At 42.8% G+C, this 18,558-nt stretch overlaps 2 protein-coding genes across 3 annotated transcripts in view; one reads left to right on the top strand and one right to left on the bottom strand.

Moving 5' to 3' along the window:
* adamtsl7 (ADAMTS-like 7) overlaps positions 1 to 4,364 on the top strand; it is a 7,385-nt gene extending 3,021 nt beyond the window's left edge. Inside the window, exons 7-12 of the mRNA XM_086210201.1 lie at positions 238 to 460; positions 557 to 730; positions 1,113 to 1,286; positions 1,752 to 1,931; positions 2,472 to 2,616; positions 3,991 to 4,364. Of these exons, the coding sequence (XP_086066327.1) occupies positions 238 to 460; positions 557 to 730; positions 1,113 to 1,286; positions 1,752 to 1,931; positions 2,472 to 2,616; positions 3,991 to 4,145 (1,051 nt within the window). The 3' untranslated portion in view covers positions 4,146 to 4,364. The remainder of the gene's footprint in view (positions 1 to 237; positions 461 to 556; positions 731 to 1,112; positions 1,287 to 1,751; positions 1,932 to 2,471; positions 2,617 to 3,990) is intronic.
* Positions 4,365 to 6,370: 2,006 nt separating this feature from the next.
* ptpn9b (protein tyrosine phosphatase non-receptor type 9b) lies at positions 6,371 to 18,250 on the bottom strand. 2 transcript variants are annotated; one of them, XM_086211450.1, is made up of 13 exons: positions 18,196 to 18,250; positions 15,637 to 15,780; positions 14,993 to 15,082; positions 14,610 to 14,734; positions 14,161 to 14,266; positions 13,954 to 14,064; positions 12,295 to 13,202; positions 12,032 to 12,128; positions 11,278 to 11,347; positions 11,083 to 11,161; positions 10,817 to 10,967; positions 10,079 to 10,286; positions 6,371 to 8,952 (listed from the first exon to the last, which is right to left on the bottom strand). In XM_086211450.1, the coding sequence occupies exons 1-13, from the start codon at positions 18,226 to 18,228 to the stop codon at positions 8,729 to 8,731; spliced, it is 2,346 nt and encodes a 781-aa protein (XP_086067576.1). In that variant the 5' UTR covers positions 18,229 to 18,250; the 3' UTR covers positions 6,371 to 8,728. The 2 variants fall into 2 exon arrangements, with proteins under 2 accessions (XP_086067576.1, XP_086067577.1); XM_086211451.1 differs by lacking the exon at positions 18,196 to 18,250 and adding an exon at positions 16,211 to 16,344.
* Positions 18,251 to 18,558: the final 308 nt, after the last annotated feature.

Here is an 18,558-nt window from a genome sequence, read left to right as displayed (position 1 = left end):
ACACACACACACACACACACACACACACACACACACACATACATAAATAGTAGTTTGCTACTAGGGATGCAGCAGATACAAGGCAAGCCAAACTGAAACATCTGGAATGATGTTTTCTGCTTCTGGAGGAAAATGAAGCTCCTTGTAGACTTTGCATGCTACTTAGTATACAAAATAACTGCAGTCAAAATCAGGATGGGCACTAAAATTGTTTTGTCCTATGTGATTGGCTCCCAGCTGGGATGAGGGGGAGTGGTCACAGTGCAGCCGAAAGTGTGGGCCTGGTACTCAACAGCGTCAGGTCATCTGCCGCCAGGTCAGTCACATCTATGACAATGGGACAGAGACCTCCCTTACAGTTGCCCCAGAGCTGTGTGGGTCGAATGACAGACCAGTGACCAGGTCCACCTGCCAGCTGAAGATCTGCAGCCAGTGGGAGATACGATCTGAGTGGAGCCCAGTGAGGAACATCCAATGCTACTAGACATTTTACCAGCTTTTTGGATATGGATGTTGTGGTTGCACACATTTTTCTTCTTTTCTTTGTCTCCCCTAGTGTTCAGTACCGTGTGGGGTGGGCCAGCGGAGCAGGGAGGTGGTGTGTTTGAGCAACCAGGGTGAGGTGGAGCAGGATGAAGAGTGTAACATGAACCTAAAGCCCGACGTGTTACAGAACTGTGACATGGGAGCGTGTGCACGCAGCTGGTTCACCTCCCTCTGGAGCCAACGGGTAACAAAAGCTTTAGTGTTGAAGGAAACGGGTAGAGAGTCTCAAAATCTTGCACGTATTTAAAGAGAATGTCCAAAAAAGGTAGCAATGTGGGTTCCAATTGGGTACCTAACCTCAAAAAATCGGTTTAAAATGTGGCACACCATCAAAGCAGTCAATGTTATGAAAATATCATGCTTGTTTCAGCCAAAGGCCTTCCTCAGAGCGTGAACAGTGCTAACGGGAAGTCTCTTAGATAACAAAGTCCAGGCAGTAACCTTATTCAACACAGGTGGAGAGAAGACATCCAACCACCTTCCTGCATTCTTGTGTTCTGTTTCCTGCCTGTTTCCACCTTTTTCCATTTTTTAACTAAGGGTGTCATGTGTGTAATATTCCTCAGTGCTCTGCTGATTGTGGTCAAGGAAATCGAACCCGAACAACTGTGTGCCTGATGGACCACGTGACTGATCTTCCATTGGACAGCTGCGAAGGAGAAGGGCCACAAGAAGTGACACCATGTGACTCTGGCCCATGTCAAAACCGGCTGGAGTTGTATACGGGACCTTGGGGTCAGGTAATTTACCTTGTGCGCGCGCGCACACACACACACACACACACACACACACACACACACACACACACACACACACACACACACAGATACAACCCCAACCACTGTCAAAAAATTGGCATCTTACCAATTAGGGGGAGGGTACGACTAGCCCAGCCCTTTTTTCCTGATCAGTCATTGGAGGATCTGAAGCTCCACCTTTTTTCTGATGCTCACAATCACAGGGGCATGCAGGATCAAGGAAAAGAGGGCGGGGCTTGATATAGGTCATTGAACAATACTGCCGGAAGTCTGCATTTTGTCCCTGATTGAAGTCTGTGTGTGTGTGTGTGTGTGTGTGTGTGTGTGTGTGTGTCTCTCTCTCGCTCTCTCTCTCTCTCTCTCTGTCAGACACACAAACACACACATTACAAAAACACTTTACATATTTGTAATCATCTATGACATGTGTGTGCTCCTGTAATTCAGTGTTCTGCAGAGTGCGGGAATGGAACGCAGACCCGAAGGGTGGCTTGTATTCTCAACAATGATGGTCACATGGAAGTTGTTGACCAGTCAAAATGTTCCAGCCTTCCTCAGCCAATCACATCTCAGCCCTGCTGGTTGAAGCCGTGTGGCGTCCAGTGGTACATCACAGCGTGGAGTGTGGTAGGTGTCGATCTATCACAGTGACACATTTGGTTGCAACATACACCCGAAGCCCTTCAGCCACATTTTTGCACTTAGAGATGTTGGAATCCAGCAGCTGGTTTCACTAACTGGTGTAGAGATATCACTGTCTGGGATTTATTGTACCTCCCCAGTACGATGGAGGTGACTGGAATTTTGTTTAAAGAACTCTTGCATTGCAAAATGATGCACTGAACCTCTGCCCATTGATGAAGACCATGTGATATTTATGAAAGCCCAAGTGGCTTGGTTTGTGGAATCATAATATAATATGTCAGAGGGACAATCCACATGCATTTACCTTTCAATTGCACACAATGTCTGAGAATAACTGTGAGTAACAAGGACTTTTTTTCAAGAAAGACACATTGTTCTTTCAAATCTTATTTTTCTTTCTTTCTGTTTTTTTGAACATCAATGCACATAGTGGAGGAGAGAAAACCAGGAGTTAGAAAAGCCAACATACGGAACACATCATGTGTAAGCCTTCAATCCTGCCTCTCCATTCTCTCACCGCAGTGTTCACGCTCCTGTAACGGTGGCTACCGGGTGCGGGAGGTGCGTTGCCTTACCGGAAACATTGCCCCGAGTGACCAGTGTGAAGCTGGTTTGGCCCCGCATGATCGAGAAGAGTGCAACACACAACCTTGTGAAGCTGAGATAAGTAAGTATACGGAGATGTTGTACTGCATCGCACACTGTGGACCGAGGGTTAGACTACGTGCAGCTGTGTCAGAGTTCATGTCAGGGTCGTGATGCTAAATGAGCTCTAGCAAAGGGTTGCATGATGGGACGCAAAGAAATGAGGAAGAATTTTCATAAATTTTGATGACTCACGTATGAGGTCATCAGTGTTCTGAAAGTAAAACTTTATTTGACACTCAAAATGAAAGAGTTCAGAATTCAGGGAACTAGAAATACTGCGGCTCGGCTGTATGCTTTAGGAATGCGTGTCTGTTACAGTGACCTTGACCTTTGACCACCAACATTTTTACAGAAAATACAGCACACATTTGATGTGACAGTGACTTTGACCTTTGGCTACCAAAGATTTTCAGTTCATCTTTGAGTCCCAGTGGACATTTTAGAAATCCCTCAAGGTGTTCCACAGGTACTACGTTAAAGATACTGGATGGAAAACCCAAAACCGTAATTCCCACCAGCCTTTGATTTTTTTCAAGTATGGAGGCATAAAAATATAGATATGAGAAACATATCTATAAAAACATCAGCATACAAATTCAAAATATAAGAAATTATAGAAATGCCAAAATAAAGGGAGCTGTCTTTTATGTATGGATATGATATGTGCAAAAAGAATCAAATAGAGTAAAGGTTTAAAAATCAATTAAGATGTATATGAAGTTATATAAATATATAGTATTCATGAAGTGTGTACGTGTAAGTTTATTTTCACAGAGCTATGAGGGAGGTTGTACCTACATAGCTTTAGAAAATTGTGACCTGTTCACTACATTTTCAGTTTTGGAATTACAAATTAACGTCATGGTTAACCACCTGGTGAAGGTGTCAGCGGCACAGATCCAAAAAGCTCAGGTTTGCCTGAAGAATGACATCAGTTACATCTTCATCTCCCGGTTTGTACCGGTTTAAAAGAAGAAGGAAAGAACAGAGCAGCGGCTCCAGCACAGTGAGAAAGGTCGCTGAGACCACATGATTTATCGTGGCATGGAAATGCAGATCAAAGCCTGATAAATGATTTCACATTTTCAGTGTTGCAACCAACTATCTCATAAATTAAAATAACAGGCTGACTTAAAAGGCTTTGGCCCCTCCAAAAAAGTTTTTTTTTTTTTACTGATGTCGTGTCTAGTAAGACATCTAAAACAACCACGATCTGGATTTGATCACATCAAGATTACATGAACTTGTCTGAGGTTGATGACTTGTTCGGACTGACTTGGTTGACTCAGACATGACTGCTGAATGCGGGAAGATTGACTTGGAGGAAAAGATTTGATGACTTTGCTTCTTCTTGTTCTTGTTCTTGTTCTTCTTCCTCTCCTCCTCCTCCCAGGTCCAGCCTGCAGCGACCAGTATCACAACTGCGTGGTGGTGGTTCAAGCCCGACTCTGTATTTACACATTCTACAGAAGCGTGTGTTGTGCCTCTTGCTCTCGAGCCCAGAAATCCTACCCCAACATATTTCAAAAGAACTACATCCGTAGGTGATGCCACCTCAGCACAGTTACATTACTTCAGTAATAGATTACATGACAGAATAATCGGAAGCCTTTCTGACCACCCATTGCAGCATGAAGAGTGATATTTATACTCACACCAATGCACAAAACCTCATCATATGAAAGTGTTCAGTGATTCATTGTGGTAACACTAATCTGGACTGGTCTCATTCGGTGATGTACTTTTATATTTATTCATAATAAACTGTACCACTTCTTGTTGTACATCGATCTTATTTTGGATTTTCTTACAGGAGTTACATGTTTGGTGTGTCAAGCTTCCATTGGTGGTTGTAAGAGCATCTCACGATATAGAAATAAGCTCATTACAACACTAAGTACAGCTTATATGTTGAATCACCTCAATCTGAGAAACAAAATACAAATCATATAATACCTGAGAAATAATTACAATTCAAAAAAACAAACAAAAAACCTATGCTAACCACACAAGTTGTGGTTGGTCTCATGGTTTAGTTTAGTGGCCTCAGTGACTCAGGGTTTAGTGGTTGCAGTGAGTAAGAATCATTGTTTGTTTGAGTTCTGCAGCTTTAAGATCGACCAACGTGGTAAAAGTCACCATCTGCTTTCTTTTATTCTAAAAATAGTCCTGCCAAAGTTTAAAAAGAGATCATATGACACGAGACATAAAAGGAAAGGTAATGTTTGCAAAAAAAAAATGAACTCCATCCTATCTGCCACAGCAAGAAGGTTCGCTGTGAGTGTGAATGGTTGTCTGTCTCTATGTGTTGGCCCTGTGATGGACTGGTGACCCGTCCAGGGTGAACCCCGCCTCTCGCCTGAAGGCTGCTGGGATAGGCTCCAGCCCCCCACGACCCTTAACAGGATAAGCAGTAGAAAATGTGTTGTGAAGTTCCCCCTTCCCTAAGACGGTAGAAGACCAACTTGTCCATCCCTGTAGGGACCCTGATGTTGTCACACACTTAATCTCAGCCTTAAAACAGAGACTTCTAGTGGACACACGCAGACACGGCCAGATATCCTGTGAAATTCCTCTGCAGCTGTTTCATGGCTGGTTGGTGGTTAGCCTTATTGCTCAGTGTTGAACCCATTCCAAAAATGGTTGCCCCATTTAATCATTTAGAAGCCAAGACTTTTACGCCCATGTGCTGGAAGGGTGTCCTCCGTCACAGGAGCTTCAATACAGAACAAAACTAAATCTCAGGACTGTGACACAGAATGAAAAAAAAGTCAGCTGCCTCGGCAGGACTTCTGAGGAAAATTCAAATTACAAAAATGTTTGTTTCTTTGAAAGCAGGCGCTGGCTGCGCTATCTTTTTCTTTTTAATCTCAGAACACGGTACCTATTATGTAATGTATGGTCTCATCAAAGTGCTGCACGAGCTCACAGACATGAGCCAAGAGTGAAAATGAACGGCCGCATCAAGCACGTGCACGCCTGTATATCATGTAGGGTGAACGATGTTTTGGATAAGCAGCAGGGACGAGGGGTGTTTGTACCGCCCCCCCTCGTGTGAAGGGTCCCACTCATGGAGTCACATGCAGGGTAACTAATATGGATATCTGGGAAATCAGAGCTTGATGAAGGCTGACGGAGTTATATCATGAGTAAATATGATTATATGAGCATCACCAATCACTAGCGATGAGTGCTAGGGGTCGGGATCTGTTAAAACTGTCTTAAAGTCACCTCATTTTCAGATGTTAAAAATGATTTTGGAGTGAACTGCAGATGTTTGCTGATTTTGCTTCAAATGGCCCAAACTAGCCACATCTTCCTGTGTTTGTAAGACATTTTGATTTTGTATAGTTCTTGAATTATGACAATGGTCATCCCAAAATAGAGTCATATCACCCTTCCTTCAGCCCCTGGCATCTGCTGGCATTACTACATTTATCCAACTTATTGTGTTATTGTTGCAAAACAAAGGAAACGTTGGTCAACAAGTCAGGGCCGTGCCGTTTCTTTCTGAATTTAACCCTGTCACTAAATGTTTGGCCACTTGGGGGCAGGAAATCCACAAAAGGATGAGGATAAAGCTTAGAATTATTGTTACAAATATCAAAAGATGGATGAGGCCCTTTAAATTAGTTAAGACCTTAATTCAACTTAGTGTAATACCTCTGGATCTTATGTTTTACCTCAGCACAACTCGACTGAATCATTCAAAGAAAAACACATAAAGCTTTGAATCTATTCAAGATAGTAATACCATTACTTTAATGGTAACCAGGCTAACAGCATGTCAAAAGGCCATTCACAAGAACTTAAAAGCACAGAAACTAAACACTGAAATGATCATTGCATTTGTTTTATGTATTTCTCATAAAACAAATTTAAAGTAGCATGGGGAGGGGGGGGGGGGGCAAGACACTTTTACATACACACTCTCCCATTTTGTAGCTATACATAAAACTTCAGTAATGTTCCCGAGGTGCTCCTGAGTCTTTTCTGTGTCCGTGAATGCACTGGTAGGTCCATGCTAGTAGGCTGCCGAAGATGAAAAAGTCTTTAGGGTGAGCCTGGGCCTTTGGCATTGAGGGATGCAGGGTCCACATTCACCAATATCCAGACCTGCCTTGACACCATTACCCCCCAAAAACATTCAAGGCTCTCTTTCCATGCTGACAAGTAATTCCATACTGTACGTATACAGTATATATCCCAGCAAACCCTTGTCTTTTTTGCTTGCTTGTTTTTTTTTTTTTTGCTGCTTTGTCCTTGGCATTGGGTACCAGACTGTTAAGACGAGATTAACAATAAACTCTCTTAAAAACAACTTCCTTCATCAACTGTCCCAGAATTGAACAATCACCATTTACACGAGTCAGTTCTGAAAATACAATGGCAAAGTGACATTTTGCACCAAATTTTCACTGTGAACAAAAATATATATTTCACTCACCATCTGATTTGTTCAGCTTATCAAATGATTTCTGTTTTCTTTGTAGCATCGTACCAACATTCACTGAATTCAATATTGTAGAAGTTTTACAAAGACATAAATATAGCAGGATACAATACAGTGAAACATAAAAAATAAAGTTGATATAAGTTTTCTTTAAATGATAATTTAGGCTACCAGATGCAAACCCAGAAATGGATCTTTGACACTAGGCAAAATACACTTGAATAACCCCCTGAGGTCAAATGATAAAAAGGATCGCCATGTCTCAAAGCTCACCTTAGTCCCAGATAACACACTACTTTCATAATACTCCTAAGTAGCGTACTGTGTGCAGGACTAAAGGCAAAATGTGGGTGTCCTGTGTGACACATAGTTAATGTGTACTATGGAAGTGCACTAGCTTGGTTGTTATTACTATACTAGCTGGACCGTGAGACATCACACAAAGGAAAACTTGAAGGCACAATTATCGGAGGCAGTACACGCCTCGAGAATCAAACAGTTGTGGTATCGAGGGATTCCATAAGGTAACGAACCAAAAAGGAGATTAAACTGTTTTCAGTTTCGGATGTGGTTTAAGTCTAAGAACAGCGAGGCAGTTAATCAGGTTAAGGCCAAATTACTTGAGATCTTCCTATTAAGAAAACAGTAAATATGTCTGATCTGGCATATGATCTCAGGTTTAATACTCTTAATTTCTTCACAGCCTGGCTCGCTACGTAGATTTTCCTTGTCAAGTCAATTACATGAAACAAGGCTGTTTGCTTTATGAGGTTGTTATTATGCACAACACTGTATAAATGTACTGTATGTTACAAGAATATACATGGGTTTCAGTCGATAATATCTCAGTAAGGAGTACATCCAAGCATTCAGGGTGAGGACTTTGGCTTTAACAAGTTAGTCTACATATGCAAATATGAAACACACGTAGAAAAAATGCACCATAGAAAAACAAAAACTCATGGAAAATATAGGAAATCCAGAAATGGACGAAGTGGACACGCCGATCACTTACGACCCCTTTGTTCACTCACCATTCTGTCTTTAAAACAAAACAAACAAATCAAACAATGTTCACCTTTTCATAACGTCACATTTAAATCTGTGACCACAAAGTTGTCCGGGGTTGAAAAGGAAGAAGACACACACACACACACACACACACACACACACACACACACACACACACACACACACACAAACACACACACACACAAAATAAGGGGAACAAAGGCCGGGGTTTGGTGGGTTTCAAGGGGTAAAGTTCAAGTTTGTCATTCCTCATGTGCAAGTCAATATAAAAATGCTACAACGCTCTTGTCAACAAGACGGGTTCAGGGCAGGCCGAGTCCCCCTGTAGTTTGCTAAATTCAAAAAGGGGGCTCGGAAATTGGCAGGACAGCTTGCTCAATCAGAGACGCAACGCACAGTCTCTACTCCCAGTATTTTATTTTGGAAGCTCTTCACTGTCCGTGACGGGAGGGACGAGCAACGATGGGAGTCTGCGTCATTACATCAAGAGCCAAAACAAGATCTCCATCCTTTGTCTCGTCTCGTCTCTCTTATGGCAGAAGACGTCTCCCTCCTTCACTCCACAACGCCGCTCCTCACCCTTTCACTCCTATGACACTGGCTGAGGTTGACTATTCCGTTTGTTTTTCTAGCCCTTTTGCGTCCCTCACTCGCTGTCAGTCTCTAGGTCTGAGTCCGACCATTGTACTGGGCTCAGTTTCCCGTGGCGCTGGGCATACTCGATGACTGCCGTGTAGCAGAAGTAGTACTGGTCCCAGGTCTGGATGCTGAAAGCCCGCTGCGTACGCATTCGCCGCACAGTCTGACGGACATCTACTGTGCCGATATCCTCCAGTCGGGACAGACAGATGTCCAGTGTACAGAAGGTGCCTGGCCGGAGAGAGAACGTTTGAGGATTTACACAAGTGACAGTGGTTGTTACTGTAGAGATCAGATCACAACCCAAACAGATGCAAATTGCTAAATTTAAGTTATTCCTGACCACCGAATCAGGATTATCAAGCCAAAATCATGTTGCTAAAATTATTACAGTCAGCCGACCACAACTGGCTGGTATTAAAATATTATTTTACTAACACTGGGCTTCATTGATGGAATTACCTCAGGCACAGGTTTGTTCTTATACAAGGACTATTTAAGCCCTGAGGGCTTAGACTAAGGTCATATCATCAATGAAGCCCACCTCTGTCACAGAAAAGTGATAGAGAGCACAGAGTAATAAAGCCTGATGGCTATTTGTTTGTTTGTCCCCTTTCTACAGGAATAATAATAATTAAAAAAGGTCTTATTATGTTTAAGAACAAATTTGGGCATAAGAGGTTTTCATTATTAAATACAAACAGTTGGAGCAGCTCATGAATGTTGGCCATTATTGGCCTCCTCCAGTGGAAGTGTACAAAATACTTAAAGTCAAATCTATCCCGGTGTGTGTTTGTTCGTACCTGCGCTAACATGCATCAAGAGGACAGCTTTATGTTTGTCAGTTACCACCTGTGATCGAATTTCCCCTCTCTGCTCGTTTTGCTAGAAAAATCACGATTTCAGTTCGCAAAGGAGAGTTGCGTTGTTTTAAAGAGAATTTATGCTGCTTTTAATCTTTTTTAACCAAGAAATGTAGAAACAATGTCAGATACTCATGTTAAACGATGCTAAAGCATCACATAGTGAGGTGCATTTGGAAGGAAGCCCTGCTAGCTGTTTCAGCTGGCTCTGCACACTGTGCGTTACCAGGGATGTCAAGGTGTCCTGGACTCCCATATATGGGCGTGCCCCCTGCATGCACACAGGAATATACCTGCCCTATATCCGGATTTCATGGGAACAAATGCCAGTGACATCAAGCCACATTTTTCAATACTTATCCATTATGACTACCCATGTTCTTTTTCCCTGTGTACCTTATTTAAAGAAAAAAAAGTGTTTGTTGATCAATATGGCACTAAATGTTTCGTTTAAGTAAATTTGAGCTTAACACCTTTCTAGCAGTCATGGTTACCTGTGCGGCCAATACCAGCGCTGCAGTGTACGACCACAGGAGGACCCCCTGGAGGCCCCATCCAACCGGAGCCCAGATTCTGGACTGCAGCATCTCTCCTCTGAAGTACATGCTCACGGAAGTCCAACATGGCAGAAGCACTCTTGGGCACCCCGAAGTCTGGCCAGCTGACATAGAGGTAGTGGCACACGTCCCTTCGCTCACCAGACTAAGAGGGTCAAAAAGGTATGGAGAATTACAAAAATCAGCTAGTCTCTTTGCTCTGAAATGGCGTGGATGAGAATGTTGGCTGATGTAAATGCCACATATTCTCCTCTTCTAATAACGGAGGAAATCTGTATGAAATTATGTGGTGCGCTTGCCTTGACAACCGCTCATCCAAACGTCATCAATCATTTTCTCACATATGTTTGATACAAAGTGTAATCTGTAGATCAGGCAGAAGGATCTCCTACGCTCCAGTTGTTGCTCAATCGTAGTATATAAACCACAATGACTCAAAAAACCCAGAGTCACAGACCAAATTTGGCAATGTGAAAGAAATCTGACGAGTGAAAGTCATGCAGGGTGAACTTGGCTGCATTTATTGCACGCATCATTACCTGGACAGAAACCCACACCAAGTGAGGGAGCAGCAGAGTGAGACAATACTAACTGCTAGGCTGAGGTTTTAGACCTTGATGGGGTTGGTTATTACTCAAATTGTCAAACCAACTTATGGCGGGAGATGCAACTCACTTGAGTATTGTAGAGTTCCAGATGGGACAGTTTGAAGTCCTGGAACAACTGGATCTGAGTGTTCCTGACCAGGAAGTATCCATGCTGTTCAGTTCTGCCCTCCTCAAGAGGCCAGTACTGGCCGCACTTGACACGCCCCCGCTCCACCACCCTGACACAAACACAGATGACCAGCCTTTCATGAATATGCCATTACTTCAGAACACACAATCATGTTTGCATCCTTTGTGCATCTCAAACACCCAAGTTACTTCAAACAGCTTCACCTGGTTGTCATGACGATGATAAGTACCATCTGCTCCCACACCATGCGCCAAAAGTCACCAAAGGTTTTTGGCAAAGGACCTGAAGGACACAAATAAAGAGTCAAAATGCGGTGAGATCTGACTACAGCCATGTGACATGTGAAGAAGAGTTGGAAGCACGTAGATTTATGAGTCACGTCAACAGCTGCTGCTCACCCTGAGTAGCAATGTACGCGTTGCTCCTCTTGTAGCCATCCATGAAACTGGCATTAATGTAATCCGATGTCTGCAAACCACACAGCAGAAAAGAATTACTAACTACTTTAAAAGGGAGTTACATCATCACATCAGGGGCTCTACATATCAATGTCTGTGCTGGAGCGCTGGGTGTGAACTGCTCAAGACGCGAGCTCATTTGTAGCAGATACAGTCCACATAGCTAGCTGGTTAAATGTCTGGTCAAGCCGCCAAGGAAGTTCTGTTATGAAAGCCTGCAAGAGTGCAACAGTGCGAGGGGAAGCGAGCAGGAGGGCTTGTCTGGAACAATAGGAACTGTTGCTTCTATTTGTGCGTTTACAAGTACGACTAAACTTGCTGTACCTAGAGGGCACTGGCAGTAAATGGTGAACACCTCTGGAAACTGCCTGATCTCTTGCATGCATTTCTATTTTGGTGTCGCAAGTCAGCACAGGAGCAACTTTGTGTCTCTGGGACACCCAACTATTTTTGGAGCAGAACATCCTGTCTCTCACACATTTTTTAAACACTTCCTGCATCATTTCATGCGGAATTTCTTCTTGGACAAAATCTAGTTTGGAGAGCCGCTGAGGTACAAAAGGTGCAACATGATTCGCCCATTTAACCTTGCCACACAATCAATATAACTTTGATGCAAACTACCAGTTAGTCATGGAACTTTATAATGACATGTTTAGCAGTAAAATGATGTATAACTGTATTGGATTATTACCTCATCATCGTCATCACAGAGCTCGCAGAGTCGCACTCGTGACTGGTCTAGACAGAGCACATCGCTGTACCTGTTCTTTATTTGATTGGACAACTTCCTGGAAAGACACAAAAGAGTTTGGAGCCTGGTGACATCACTGACTTTACAGACTTTCTGGGTCAATTTTAATCAATTTAAGTACAAAGACAGAACACACAAAGCAGCAACACAGAAAGAGGACTAATATGCTGTATTGTAAAGATCAGATTGATACAAGCTCTTACTTGGAGTAGTCAAAGGTGCCCGCCGGTGGCTCCTTTCGGATCTCCTCGTACTCCTGATAGATCCCCTTCTTCTTCTTCCTCTTAACGTACTCCACCAGCTCATGCACCGTCATTCCTCCCTGCTCGGGTACATGAATGGACACCTCCATGCAGCGATCCTCATCATCAGGATCCAGTGATGAGGAGAGGGGTGGGGACTGGGAGGAAAGTTGATGGGGAGGTCGTGGCAAAGATTTCTGAGGCAGAGGGGGTACTCCCTCCTCTTCCTCCTCGTCCTCATCAACCTCTTTTACATCCTCGTTCTGAGATCTATGCCCAGAGTCTGTTGCGTTGCCATCAACTGCATCTCCATCACTTTTCTGCGACAGAGGTGTGTCGGGGGGGGTGTCTGACTGGGGAGGGGCCATGCGGCCACGACCGTTCATGTTAGCATTGGGGCTGGAGCCACTAACAGCCACATTGGCCCCACTCACAGCGGAGCCATTCCAGTGTTGGTGGTTCCCCTGCAGTCTGTTAGCTGCAGAATGTTGGCTTTGCTGGTACTGGCCTAGGCCTCGAGTCCTGCCCTCCCCCACACCACAGTGGTTGTGTGGGTTAGCATTGCTATCGTCGTAGCAGTTAGAGTTAGCTGCAGCTAGCTCAGAACTTAACTGTGTGTTTTTATTGGTGTGTGTCAGTGTAGCACCTGTGCCTGCATTGCTGCACTCCAAGCTGTAGGAGCGCAGAAGGCTTCCCACGCAGTCGTGTGTGTCGTGTATTTGTGTATCACCCTGAACAATGTTTGTATTAATGTTAACACAGGACTGGATCCATGCGACGTGACTATACTGGGATGTCCCGCCCAGGTGTTCTGGGAGGGAGGAGATCGGGATGTGACTGGCCAACTCGTGAGCTTTCACTGTGCAGACCTGATGAATGCAGAAAATACATGGGAATGAATTTAAGAGAGCTAAACCTCTTACACACTGTGACTACAAGAAATAATCTCACAGATTTTAATGTAAATAAATCTGTTAAATCCATCAGTACATGAGGTAACAATGGTGAATGAAGCCCACTAATGAAAGCACTGTAATATATGAGTGGTATGTCAGCTGAAACATTCATGGAGAAAATACAGCAAGTTAATCATAATGTAAAACAAATATTTCTTAAGGTTGCAGTTTTACAAGCATAGAAATGGCCAAAAACAAGTTGGCTTGTAATAAGAATTAGTCACAGAAAAAGCCATTTGTCAGTGAGCTTAGCACCAACCCTTGTTGTTACCCAAAATACATCTACAAAACAAGACAACGGTCTTTCATTTTTTTTGACTGAGGGTCAAATATCGCACAGAGCAGTGGAACCGGACAGGGCAACCCCAGTGAGCAGTTAGATGAAGAGCTACTCAGCAGGTTAACCAACCACATTCACTGTGTTCAGCTGCTCAGACTCATGTGTAGCATAAAGATCCCAGCTGCCAGAGCGTAAATAGGCCAATTATTGCCTGCCGATTTTATTCAAACAACGATGTTTTAAACCGTTGTGTTTAGCTGCCTGCTGTTACCAACGTTAACTACAGGTGTTACCAAATCAATTAGGACAGATATCTTAAAAGATTTAGTTGTTCGATAATGAAAATTACGTGCAACTCCTGTCCGTAGAGGGAATCATACCAACCCTTTCTCTCAGCTTCTCGCGCACAAAGAGACGGAGGACCGCAAAAGGTGCTCGAAACCAGAGAGGAGAGGACACGATGAAAACACATTTTAGACGAGCTGGAAACGCCCCCTGGGAGAAGCAAACATAGCACGGCCGGTGAAAAGGTTTTAAATTTTAGACAAAACTCCTTCACACTAAGAGTAGAAAAACAATGTTTTTATTTACCTTAAGCAAATTAAGAATCTTGACACAGAGCTCGTAGTCAAAATTTCCATAGCTGGAGTTGGTCATGTCGTAGATAAATATGAGCCCGTCTCTCTGCGTTTGGACACTGGGGAGGCAAATGAGCTTTGTTGAGTAGGAGGAGGGGGAGTGTGATAAATATACATACAGTTTTTAAACTCTGAATGGTGTAAACTGAAGCAGGCAATACTCTATAATATCTACAGTTGGACACTGTTAAGACTCATATCAACAGGTCTCGTATGATCAAATCACACGTGAACAATTCTAAACAGATCAGTTCACACTTGTGGTCAGGTTTCACCTTCATGCTTTACATGCAAAACACACGCAAATCATTTGCTTGGAAGAAACTTAAGTTTGTTGTCGCTTCTTTAAACTGGTAGCAAGCGGCGTTGCAGTTCATGCAGTATGTCTGAGGGCTGCATTACCTCTCTATGGCTTTGTCCAGTTGATAGATGATGGCCTGCAACACAGCTTTATGGGTGGTGACGTCTGGCCGATGGAGGCGAGCTGTGAAGAGGGCTAAAGCAGCGCCGTTTGCATCACGCCCAGGCTGTAGAAACACATACGGTCATCATACTGTGTCCTCCAGTGTAAATTCATTGTGACTCTATGCTTTAGTATGATTCATCATAGAGGCAGTCATCAGGTGCTTTTAATTCATTTAAATTCATAAAGACACACAAAGACAATCAAATATAAACACTGAAACACACACACACATTTTCTTAAACAGTATACTGACAATTTCTCTGTCCCACTGAGAGTAACTAAATGAAGTTACAAAGTGTAATGTAACTGCTTCACTCACCAGGACGGTAAATTTTCCACTCAGCAGCTCAGAGCGTAAGGGCTCCTCGTCAGGGTTGATATTGATGATGCCTTCTTTGATTCTTGTGTTCTGATTTTGATGCACGATTGTGGAGGAAGGAAAGAGGAGGCTAAGTTATTGGCTGACAGCTAATATATAGCATGTAAATGACATTTAACTGCATCAGATCACCATGAACTCAAATATAGAATATTGTTCTCAGCCTGTATACTTAAGTAACAGCCCATCAAATTGGGACAAGTTCCAACAACAGTATGTAAATGCCAACAAATAAAGCCACTAACACTTTTGATGGTTGCACCTTGACAAACAATTTTTGTACAGATGTTTGAAAAAGAGAAACAAAATGAGGAAGAGTTCCTCGAATCTGACAGTAATGTTCATAAAATGGGTGTCAATCGCTAGTTGCATGAGCCATAACTGATACTATCATCATACTTGCAGTCTGCAGACCACCATGCAAGTGAAATTTGTATTTTTTAAAAAAAAGTTATAAATTCTACTGCATTTATAAAATTGGTCAGAAATATTTCAACCCTTCATCCCTTATTCAGCCCTAGGAGGTTCTACTGATGACAGAAGAACAATGGTCATCTCAGGGTGGCGTCAATGTCCTGCCGTACCTTGTATGCTTGGAAGAGGTCGATGGCTCTGGAGACGTCAAACTTGCGGGCCATAAGAAACTTAACAGCTGTGGGTTGGGAGACGAGCCCCGCACTGTGAGGCTGCTCCCTGCTACGCACCTCACTCAGGAACTCCTCCACAGCCTGACAGACAAGAGAGAGGGAAGAGATAATGAGAAGACAGGCATGAGTATGTGAGGTTGAATAAAAACTGATTGAACATAAAATAAAGATGGCAGGAGGCTGCACTCGTGGAAGATGACATGAATAGAAAGATACAAACGCCAACAGACAAACGCTTGTTTTCACACAGAGATGATTTATCTGCCCTCCAAATATGTAACCAGCACGAGGAAAGCCAGTGAATGGGGTTCAACACATGAACCCAGTCACACAACAATACCTGAATTTTACTTATTCATAGATTACAACAAACATCAAGATACAAGCCAAAATACAGAGTTCTCCAGGGACATGTTCGAGCAGAGACAGAAAGCCTCAGAATCCCCCCCCCCCCCCCAGCACATCTTTCTTGTGATTATTATGTAATGGCTTGAATACACAAAACACTCACCTCTCCTCTTTCCCCTGACAATTTCAATGTTCTCTCTCTGTCTCTCTCTCTCAAAAAATATAAAAAAATCAAATAATTAATCCAAGAATTGTCAGAGAACAGCAACTATGGCATTTATACCACCAAAACACAGGGAAATCCAAAAGAGTTTCAGACTGACTGTCAAATGTGTCTGAGGCAATTCTGTAATGGGTTGAGTTACAAAATACACTCAGACATGAGGTGTTCGGTGGGACAGACTTCAGCAGCAAGCTACAACTCTTAATGTTGTGAACAGTATCTGTCCTCAGAGCAGTAAATCAACGGAAGTTATGGGATCAGGGAAAGTGATACTTGCAAATGATCAAGTGGACAGATATGGAGAGGCTGTCTATATCATTGGTGTTCTGTAACTGAACAGTATTACAGACTGTATTTCATTAAGTTTGGAGGAAGGGTAGAGCAAAGCTGAGGCAAAAAAAAAAATCTTTAAAATTTCGGTCGTAGAACCAAGTTGAGGAGCAGATCTAGAACCTTATATTTATTTATCCCTTCACTTTAAATTGCCAGATTTTTCATTTCATAGACAGAAGGTGACATCACAAAAAAGTGGTAAAGGTGTTATTCCTCTTCCAAAAATGTAACTCACCCAAATGGCTAAAAATGTAATCGCAGCGTATAACTTTACACCAGGACATAGCCAACTCATTGTGTTACATGAGACCAGACTTAGGACTTTTTATACAGGTTTTTTTATTTTTTTTTTTTGAGATGAGATTATATTATAGCTCTGCAGCAAAGTCTCCTGTCACATGATATAAAAATTAAAGTAATTCCAGTTAAAAATCTTCTGTCGGCCGAGTCCTCCTTTCACCCAGTTAAACCTGACAGTGATTCAGATCAGTTAGTAAGGCTGCTTCTCTGTTGTCTGTTTACCAAACACTCAGATGACATCTCTGTAACCTTGGTTTTTATCATGTATTATTCTGTCTCAATAACAGAACCACCTATTCTTTGTGTGAAAGCAGTTGTATACATAAGCGTAGTTTTATTTATTTATATGCACAAGAATAATTTAATGATAATTAAATGTTTACAAACGTCTCAAAATATGTACAAGTAGTTTCCCTGGAAATAGCCCTTGGCGCAGGTTTGTTCCCTCAGGGTAGACTTCCAAATTAACGGTTCAGCTTACAAAATCTTGGAAATTAATTTCATTAAGTTATTAGCTGTAAAATGAAGCTGTGTTTAGACTAGCACCGTGACATTTCGTGTTTGCCATCGATGTCAGGCCTGCTCCGTTTACTCGAGAGAGGGCAACAACAATGCTCAGAACCGGAGGATCCCTTCTGTGAATTCTCGCCCGTAAATCTGATAGGCATGACACCGCTCGCTCTTTCGTAGCATTAAACGATGAAAGTCAACATCTTTTCATCTCCTAACTGTGTGTTAGTTGATTGTGACAATTGAAAAAAAGAGCAACCTGGGATATGACATTAAGGAACTGTTAGGATGAGTCTGTTGTAATTTAAACGGCTGCCAAGATAGCTGTCGAGGAATCTACTCGCAAGTCAACAGTAGCCATTAGCATTAGCGGCTAAGTTACATGTGGTAGCTGGCTGGCTAACGATACCGCTGAAGGCAAAACAAGCCAAGCTAATAGAGACAGCTATAAATAATAGAGTAGCGGTAACATTAGCGACACGAGAATCTCTCTTTGGCCAACGTAAAACCAGTTATCATGGATGGGAGTACGACCGGTTAAATGTTCCCGACTAGTGTTAGCAAACGCCATCATGCTAACGCACGCTAACTGCTGTCAGTCACACCGGAGACTCTGGAGGGTGCGAACGGGCCAGGGCTGGTTACTATACCACCTAATTCCAGGGGACCCCAAGCGGCAAAATATATGAAACAAGCCGCCGGCTGGAGAAGAAAATGAACGCAAAGTGCACACACTGCATAAAAAAGGGAAATGGAAGATAAATCCGTCAAGAGACCCTTACCAGCTGCTCCTGAGTTGTCAGGGCTTCCGCCATCTTGAAGCCTCAGCAACGTCGCAGCAGGCGCGCCCACCAGCTGCTCGCTCACGCCCTAGAAGGATTGAAGCCCCGCCCACACTCATTCACACAGCACAGTCGAAAATCCATGTCATTCACTTTACATACCAGTATAAAACTTCTAATGAATTCTAATCAGTGTATTTTAACAAAAAGTGTTATAAATCCTGTTTACACAAGCAGTGCATAAACTTCACGTTATTTGTGGTTTGTAATATACTTCAAAACTCGAACAATATATGTATTATTTACAATATATTTACTATTTACAGTTAATTTATATTAGATGATTGCTTAGCTATCTCTACA

The sequence above is a fragment of the Aulostomus chinensis genome, chromosome 8, assembly GCF_037954235.1.
Source record: "Aulostomus chinensis isolate RoL2024-O1b breed Wild chromosome 8, RoL_Achi_v1.0, whole genome shotgun sequence".
Lineage (NCBI taxonomy): Eukaryota > Metazoa > Chordata > Actinopteri > Syngnathiformes > Aulostomidae > Aulostomus > Aulostomus chinensis.
Note: the sequence above shows the minus strand (reverse complement) of the source record. Positions and strands in the feature narration are given on the sequence as shown.

Coding starts and splice junctions, on each gene's coding strand:
- ptpn9b (XM_086211450.1), bottom strand. CDS start 18,228: ATGGCGGAAGCCCTGACAACTCAGGAGCAGCTG. Junction 15,083..15,636: donor ACCTCTTCCAAGCATACAAG/GTACGGCAGGAC, acceptor CATCAAAATCAG/AACACAAGAATCAAAGAAGG. Junction 10,287..10,816: donor TGGAACTCTACAATACTCAA/GTGAGTTGCATC, acceptor TGACCCTCTTAG/TCTGGTGAGCGAAGGGACGT.